The sequence below is a fragment of the Lactuca virosa genome, chromosome 2, assembly GCF_052849685.1.
Source record: "Lactuca virosa cultivar CGN04683 chromosome 2, Lactuca_virosa_CGN04683_v6, whole genome shotgun sequence".
Classification (NCBI taxonomy): Eukaryota; Viridiplantae; Streptophyta; class Magnoliopsida; order Asterales; family Asteraceae; genus Lactuca; species Lactuca virosa.
Genome location: NC_136427.1, coordinates 10,758,192 through 10,767,769, shown reverse-complemented (window position 1 = coordinate 10,767,769; position 9,578 = coordinate 10,758,192). Strand labels below are relative to the sequence as shown.

General features: G+C 36.4%; 1 protein-coding gene across 1 annotated transcript; it reads right to left on the bottom strand.

Moving 5' to 3' along the window:
* Window positions 1-8,835: 8,835 nt before the first annotated feature.
* On the bottom strand, window positions 8,836-9,315 carry LOC145157233 (uncharacterized). Its single transcript, XM_079076302.1, has one exon. The coding sequence runs from the start codon at window positions 9,313-9,315 to the stop codon at window positions 8,836-8,838; it is 480 nt and encodes a 159-aa protein (XP_078932428.1).
* Window positions 9,316-9,578: the final 263 nt, after the last annotated feature.

The window sequence follows — 9,578 nt, the reverse complement described above, 5'->3', positions numbered from 1 at the left end:
TACCATTTGGGTGATCGTTGACAGGTTAACCAAGTCCGCGCACTTCCTACCAATTAAAGAAACCGAAAAGATGGAGAAGCTAACCAAAAATTACATTAGAGAGATCGTAAGACTGCACGGTGTGCCCATATCTATTATCTCCGATAGAGATAGTAGATCCACCTCGAGATTCTGCTAGTCGCTGCAAAAGTCTCCGGGAACCAGGTTGGACATGAGTACAGCCTACCACCCACAAACAGATCGACAGAGTGAGAGAACGATTCAAACTTTGGAAGACATGCTGAGAGCTTGTGTGATCAAATTTGGTAAAGCATGGGATATCCATTTACAATTAATCGAATTTTCATACAACAACGGCTACCACACTAGTATCAAGGTTTCCCCCTTCGAAGCTTTTTATGGCCGGAAATGCAGATCACCTCTGTGCTGGGCTGAAGTGGGTGATACACAACTAGCTAAAGGACGAGTTCCTGACAGCACTCTCGCTAGTCCAGAAATCATCAGAGAAACGACTGAGAAGATAGTTCAAATTCGCGAGCGATTGAAAGCCTCTAGATATCGACAGAAAAGCTACGCTGACAAAAGATGGAAACCCTTGGAATTTCAGTTTGGTGACCTTGTTCTATTAAAGGTCTCACCCTTGAAGGGCATGATACGCTTTAGAAAGCGTGGTAAACTAAATCCAATGTACATTGGACCTTTTGAGATTCTCGCTAGAATTGGTCCAGTAGCTTACAAACTCCGACTACCTCAAGAACTTAGCAACATACACCCTACTTTCCACGTGTCGAACCTTAAGAAGTGTCTATATGATGAGACTCTTGTTATCCCACTCGATGAAATTGAGGTTGATGAGAGCCTCAACTTCGTGGAAGAACCAGTAGAGATCATGGATAGGAAAGTCAAACAAACCAAACAAAGCCGAATCCCCTTAGTGAAGATTCGCTGGAATGAAAACCGAAGACCCGAATTCACTTGGGAGCGAGAGGATCAAATGAAACATAAGTATCCTCATCTTTTTCCTTAGTCCATGTGTTTTTGTTAGTCTTAATTTCGGGACGAAATTCCCTTTAACAGGGGGATAATGTGACAACCCGTAATTTCCATCTTGTAAAATTCAAACTTGGTCAACTAAATTCAAACATATCAAACAAAGGTCAAACTTATTTCTTTTATTATCTTAAGATAGTTAGGGTAATGAATTTATAGGTGTATAAACCTAGTATTATTAGATGTTGTGTGTTTTGGAGGGAAATCATTCGGAACTGAGGATCTTTGCATGAGTCGCAAACCCTCGCATGGGCAGTAAACTCTCAAACCGCAAACGAGCCTTTGCAGCCGTAAACGTCCCTCGTTCTCGGCCGTCAACTCCTTCGGGCCGTGAAGCCTCCTTCGGACCGCAAACTCTACCATATATATATATATATATATATATATATATATATATATATATATATATATATATATATATATATATATATATATATATATATATATATATATATATATATATATATATATATATGTTTGACCGAAAATATCTTCAATTCTTCACTTCTGACCGTGAACTCAAGAACATTAAGATTTTCAAAGGCCGAAAACCCCTTTTACGGTTGTGAACACTGAAGCCTGGACATGAACTCCTTTTAGCCTCCCATTTTCGATTCTAACACCCTCATTTGTAAGTTAAGCTTGCAAATTAATCTGTTTCATTGTTATATTTACGATTATGATCACTAAATGTATACATATGTATGTCATAATAAGCTAAATAGGACTCGTTTGTGCATCGGGACTTCACTCGTGAAACTTATCATCCTATATCGAACTTACATACGAATCACTCACTAGCAGGTGAGTTCATACCCCTTACAAATTACCATTTTAAATGCTTTTCAATGCTTTCGGGGGAGAATACAAGTAGAACACAATTAAATTGTGTTAACCATTTATATGCGAAAACAACAACCAAAAAGGATTTCTTATGTTAAATACTTGTTAAAACAAAATTTAAAACAATTTAAACTCTTTTAAACTATTTTAGACTTCTGTTTATTATCAAAAATCATATTCATTTATATATTTATGTATAAGTATGCTTTAACGGACTTAGGACTATTGCTAAATACCTTGACTCATGTTCCTTGTTTGGTTGTGGGCTTAGGGTAGGATTCACTAGTCCGACTGTCGATTGATCCATAATTATACATGCTAAATATATGCATGAATATTAAATTCTCATTTTCAAAGAACATACATAACTCATTTGTACATACTGAGCAATTGAGCTATTTTCTAAATCATTCACAATGCGAACAAACATACTAGTAAACAATAGTAGGTATAGTTTAGAGATCAGTCACACTATTTTCTAGAATCAGAGAAACAATACATGAAATCAATACATACATACTAATACTTTTCATTACAAAGCATACTATTCAATTACAAGAACAAGAAAGAACTTACATACTATACATGCACAAGTTAACTAGAATGTGAAATACTATATCGTGTACTTGGTAATATTCTTGCCAAGTCATGTTTTGTAACCAGAGTCTCCTGGAGGGAGAGCATGAGTTTGTGTATAAATCTATACGATACTGACAATCCCACAACTTGCTGCTAGCTACAGTGGGAGCTGCAGGTCTACGGGTGACAAATGTCATATCATTTTCGACGCCTGAAGAACGACGTGTTTTATACTAGCCAATCAAATATGGTTATAACCTCAATCACTTTAAAATCTTAATTAACCAATTAGGTTACAAGGCAGTAAATTCATCAGTAGTGTATTTAAAACAATACTACTGTGCATCTTCATTTTCCATTACATACTTACAGTCATATTCTCACTTGGGTAATACATACTAGTTTTCTAGTAAACATAGTTAGTAATATGGAAAACATACAATTTATACTATTTCAAGTACAAACATACATTTTACACTATTACAAGAGAACAAACATACAAACAGTCGGGTCATGGGTAGAAGACTACTTTTCATTTTAAGTAGAAAATATGGGATTTTCTTGGAACTATACAAACATTTTCAATGAAACTAATACAAACATTTGACACTAAATACTTACGAACTCACCAACTTAAATGTTGATACTCTCTTTAAAAATAACTTGTATTCTCAGGGAACCAGTAGACAGGTACACTTGCACAGGTTTTGAGAAGACGGAGCATGTTTGGTTGTCAAACCAGCAAATAATGGGATAAAATAATAACAATAAAATTCAAGTCACTGTTACTTCATATAGTAGAGATAGTATAGAGTAAGCAGGGTTGGTCCACAGGAATACGGGACTTCTTATTTAGCCATATTCTCACACATCATACAAACAAAAATTAAAATGGGGGATTGTGTTTGAACTCGAATTAAACTCTATAAATAAGCAAGATTGATAACAAAACGCAGTAAAAGAAGTACATTTCTGATTCTGATTCCTATACATGTATTATGTTGAAAGATGTAATATGATTATAACTCATGTTCAATCTAGGTTGGTAATTTAGATATTAATAAACTCTAATATCCAAATTGACAAAAATATTTTATTCAAAACAAGTTCTTCAAATAAAACTTCATTTAATTTATTCACTTCAAATAAGTTCTTGCATCAAATCATTAAATAACATTAAGTTTTTGCAATAATTACCAACAATGTTTAACATTCCTCTCAAGCTTGGGAATATAAACATTTAATCTTTGATTACACTAATTTTGATCTAATTAAAACCAAATAGGTATGTGTTACTAACATCAAATCATAAAACATATACGAATTTCACAATTTGATTAACTAGATTGATAAGAACCCTAAATCATTGATCAAGTGAAAAAGAGAACCAATCAAACACATAATTAAGATCAAATCAAAGATTACTAGATATTAAACATAAGTCAAGTGCAAATTACAACCTAACAACAAATACTTAGGAATCCAGAATCAGAAATGATAAAGAAATCAGGCACACATGTTTAAGTTAAACTACAAATTCAACAAGTTTAATCTTCAAATTGACTTACGAAATGCAAATTAAAGTGTTTCCAAATGTTAATCCACTTCCAAAATCTCCCAAAATCGCTTTCTCCTCTCTCAAAATACGACTTAACTTCCCCAAGAACTGGCTGTCCTTCTTTTACAAAGGACGAAACTGTTTTAAAACTGATAACACGTTTACACGGCCCGTGTAAAATAACACTGTCCATTTACACGGCCGTGTAAACTCTAAAAGTGAAATGCTCAAATCTGCCAGGCCTTCGAAGTACATTGCTGTTGAATATGCGTTTACACGGCCCGTGTAAACTGAAGGCTTTCATTTACACGGCCATGTAAATCTCCGTAAAGTCAAAATCTTCATTTTCTTCTTAACTTCCTCCTCGATGCTCCAATGGTCCCGAAACTTCGTCCACATCTTTTATTCATCACCTCAACTAAGATCCTTCCTTCAAAAGTCCCTGAAATATCACAAAAGTGTGTGAATGGAATTGCATCATGAAAAATCCCGAGAAATATGGAAAATGCATGAGTTTAAACCTAAATGCAATGCAATTTTATGGATTAAAACTACAAAATGGATGCATGAAATGAACCTAACAAATCTCCCCAAGCTTAAACCTTTCTTGCCATCAAAAAAGAACAAGAAAATTTAAACCGGAGAAAATAAAATAAAAGAGAAGAAAAGAAAATCAAAGTTAAAACTTTTTGAAACTTGATGCAAGAAATCAAAACAAACATGAATCAAAGATATCCAACCCAATTAACCTTGTTTTGTACCATAGTTGAGAATGTACCTGTCTTGCCTTGAGTCTACTTGGCTTTAGTCTTAAAATATTATATAACAATATAAATAAGACTTTAGCCACTCCCTAATGCAACTCAACAGAATCAAAGATCACAACACTTATTCCCTTTTAATATCATCAAGTCAATTAATGGAACAAATTATGATCTTACTCTCATGAAATTGTATGTGACAAAACATGCTCAATCATCTTTGTTTCACAAATTATAACAATGACCGACTCCAGCTATTTGTTGATCAACAACAATCTTTTTCTGAAAAAATATTTTCTAAAAATTTCCTAATATTTACCTAAATTGGTTACAAGTTTCAAACCACTTACCCCAGTCAAAGTAATTAACATTCAGTCCCAATGTCATAAGTTCAAATCCTAGTCCAAGGGAATCTTTTGGCGGCCAAATATTTTTCCTAAACATATTATTCAATAAAGATATAAACACAAATATATACAAACTTCCTAAATACAATTGCCTACAAATAAAGCTCATGGCTTTCTTTGAAATCCGTGTAACGGGCTTCCAACCAACACATCCAGATCAAATGACCTTAGTGTGCTAGATTTAAAAGGATCCCTCGGGTTTACTTGCCCGAACTTCAAAGGCCACAGATTAGATTTATTTGGTTATTAAGTTCATGACTTTCTATGAAACCCGTGTAGCGAACATTCAACCCAATCAGTCCCAAACAATTTTGCTTTAGGCGATTAGGTGTAGAACACCCCTCGGAGTTTACTTATTCGAGTTCCAAAGGTCACAGATTAACTTAATAACAACATTTATTTTATTTTATTTTATTTTATTTTATTTTATTTTATTTTTTATTTATTTTTTATTTATTTTAGACTTCACTAACTAAGATAACATAAAACATTCTAGTTACTTTATTTATTTGGCCTATTTCTTTATATTTTCATCCTTGACTTTTTCTATGGTGGGACATCTCACGGTCTATTACCGTGAGGGGATTCTAGACATTTTTCGGGGGACTAAAATTAACATGCAAAGACCCGTAAGTATAATCGGAAACTGTGTCCCCAAGCAAGGTATATAAAAGGGAATGAGTAGAAAGGACTTTTTAGAGTGCTGGAAGGCTCGGGACATTGACATTTTGTATTCTTTTTATGAATTTTTGAATGTGGCATTTTAAGCTAAATTGAACATTTACTACTCATAAGACCAATCATATGTCCCAAAGAAGTGACTCATACCTGCTGTTATGCTCAAATGTTGACAATCTTCTCACTTTCTGTTTTGCACAAGTAGCTTCGGAAGGTGTGTTCGTGTGCGATTAGCTTGCTTTGAGATTTTCAATAAAAAGAGCAAGTCTAATCTCAAGGCATACGAATCACTTACCGACTCAACTATTTTGAAAAGATTCGGTTGCTTGGGATTGGATCAACTTTTTTTTTTAACTAAAATGAATGCAATGCAAAAATTTAGATGCAAACAAAATGCAAAGAAAATAATAAAAATTAGAATAAAAAGAAAATCTTTTGGCTTTTGAAAAATTTTCTATGCAGAAAAATGAAAAAGAAAATGGAAATTAATGCAATATGTACAAAATTACATTCAACCTACATGCAACGGGATTTATGCATGGATGGATGCCCCTCCCCAAGCTTAAAATAAGCATCGTCCTCGATGCTTGGAGAGAGGCATAGCCGGCCTATTGAGGACCGGGTGGTGGAGGATATGGTGGGAACTGTGAAGGGTAATCAGTAGGATAAAATCGAGGCCACTGAGGTTGGGATGATGATGACTGCTGCTGCGTGGGAAGGACAAGTACTCGGTGGATATCACTCAGTAAGTGATGGATATTGCGGTTATGCTGCTCTTGAGCTACCCATCGCTGATCCTGCTCAGCCCAACGCAGCTCTTGTTGGGCCCAACGCTCTTCTTGAAGGTTACGGTAGTCCTGAAATTCGGAAGTGATTTCAGCAACACCCGTGTAAATCTCTCCTACTTCTTGCTGGAGGCTCGTATAGTGATGGTCTAAACGTGTAAACTCGCCCATGTAAAGGTTGTGTTCGGGGAAAGGAATGGGGCGAGATGAGCTGGAAGCACCTGCAGTTGCAGGTTGAGCAGGAGGGGTAGGAGTGATGGTTGGAGGTCTACGAGTTACAGTAACACCCAAGTTGGATTGGAGATGCCAATGTGTAGATGGGATGTCATTGGCCAAGACTAATATCTTCTTATTTCGGCTGTCGATGCGTAGATATTCTTTGCCATCGACGGTCCAATAAACATCCCCATTGGGATTGCGGTGGAAAAGATGCATGATTTCCAAAACCTCAAGTGATAAACGAGTACGGCTCGAAATTATATTGGTTGGATTGTTGGGTAGATGGAGGCCAAGATGTTCAGCTATAATAGAAACCATGCCTCCACAATGAAGCTGACCACAATTGCTCAAGGAGTTTCTGAGCATTTTCTGAATTACCCAACATCCAAAGTGAGGGACTTCCTCAGGCTTGTTAATCATGCATCATAAAACTTCTAATTCTTTTTTGTTCGCCTTGCTAATCTCTTCTTGAGGAAATAAGAGAGAAGCAATAATCCGGTGGGTGACCTTCAGAACCGGATGAATAATGCTAGAAGCTTTTGCTGTGCCTGACTGAAACTCATCTTCACAAGAGATACTTCTCCAAAACCTTCCACAGTCTTGCTCAAATACAACATTTCTTCTTCCCTTTGCTGTATATACATCTCTTTTCGCTTTTGGGGCACCAATAATATCACAGAGAGTATCAGCATGAATTCTATGGGATTGATTGAGCAAACGGAAGGTGAGGATGTGTGTTTGGTAATCGAAAGTGATGGATGACAAGAATTCCAACATAGGGGTTTGATAGCTTACAGCATGGAGATTCAATAACCCTTCCCAATAATGTTCTTAAAGTGCTTGTGGACACCTTTATAGATATGTAGGTCCTTGAGGGCTTGGATATCCACAAATTTTTGTGCCCCTTTTACCCTTTGAATAAGGGTTGCATACAACATCTCTTGTTGATTGGACTAAAAAATAAGACCAAATTCATAGGGGTTTTCCATGAATTGTTGGTCTTGTTCATCATTGGTCTCTTGATCACCCATATGTGAGGTCCCAATTCTAGCCCTTTTTCCACGGGAAGCCATTGTCCAATTGAATTAAAAAAAGTTTTGCCCACAATGTAGGACAATTTAAACTCAAGAGTATGCAAAAAAACTAGCAATATCACCAAAATCACCCAAAATCACCCCAAAATATAACTATATGCACAAGTTAAGAGTTTGGAACAATTATACCAATTTGTGCTTGAAAATGGTGGTAGGATGATGTCCAATGCTTCCCCAAGCTTTCCCCAAGCTTATCCTATAAGAAATTACAAGCATTAGGTCGAAATTTGGAGACCCAAAAATTCTAGGGTTTGCTCAAAACCCCCAAAATCGGCCATGAGAGGGTGAATTTGAGATGCAAGACAAAGAAGATGAAGAAAAGAGAAGAATTTCATACCTTGGAGCTTGATTTTTTGGAGCAAAATTGAGGAAGATGGAGTGTTTTTAAGGGTTTTTTCGTAGAGGGCAGAAGGGATAATAGAAATCGCAGGTCTTGTGAAGAGAATGAACAAAAGAAATCGATTTTAGCCTTTAAAATCGTCCAGCTCTGATTTTACGTTTACACGGCCCGTGTAAACAGAAGGGCAAAATTTACACGGCCGTGTAAATGCTGAGTTTTAACTGCGGTGGCTGGTCGTTTACACGTCCCGTGTAAACCATAAGCATAAGTTTACACGGCCATGTAAATCTCTGTAAAGGCCAAAAATTTTGACTTTTTCACTTTTAGAAATTGCAACCTGCTACTCCACTATTGCCCGGAAAATGATATTTTACCCTCTTTAAGCATGAAAAACAATTTGGAAACTTGAAAACGAAGAAAATACGATGAAAAATTAAGAAATGACAAAAATACCCCCGGGTTGACTCCCGGTTAGCCGCCCTTTTTAATGTCGTTGGCTCGACTTGGACCCCATCTATTTGTCAATCTTGGTACTTTGGGTCCATTACTTCCTCCACTTCTTCATTTTTGACTTGAAATCCTTCATAATAAGGCTTCAATCGATGACCATTTACCTTAAAGATCTTCCCGGTTTTTTCACTTGTGATTTCTATTGCACCATGCTCGAAAACATTAGTTACAACAAATGGTCCCACCCAACGGGACCTTAATTTACCAGGAATGAATTTAAAACGAGAATGGTAAAGTAGTACCTTTTGACCTTTTTGAAATACCTTGCGTGTAATCATCTTGTCATGGTATGCTTTGGTCCTTTCTTTGTAAAGAACCTCATTCTCATAGGCTTCATGACGGATCTCCTCAAGTTCTTGTATGTCCAACTTCCTCTTCTTTCCCGATTCACTTAGATCCATGTTGAACTGCTTGATCGCCCAATAGGCTCTATGCTCCAACTCAACGGGTAATCTACATAGCTTTCCAAAAACAATGAGGTATGGAGACATTCCAATTGGAGTTTGTATGCAGTGCGGTACGCCCACAAAGCATCATGAAGGCGTGTACTCCAATCTTTCCTTGTTGTATTCACGGGTTTCTCCAGGATACCCTTGATTTGTCGGTTGCTCACTTCGGCTTGTCCATTTGTTTGTGGGTGGTATGCTGTCGAAACTTTATGAGTAACACCATATTTCTTCAAAACACTCCCGAGCATATGATTGCAAAAATGTGTACCACGATCACTGATCAAGGCCTATGGAACACCAAATCT

Coding starts and splice junctions, on each gene's coding strand:
- LOC145157233 (XM_079076302.1), bottom strand. CDS start 9,315: ATGTCTCCATACCTCATTGTTTTTGGAAAGCTATGTAGATTACCCGTT.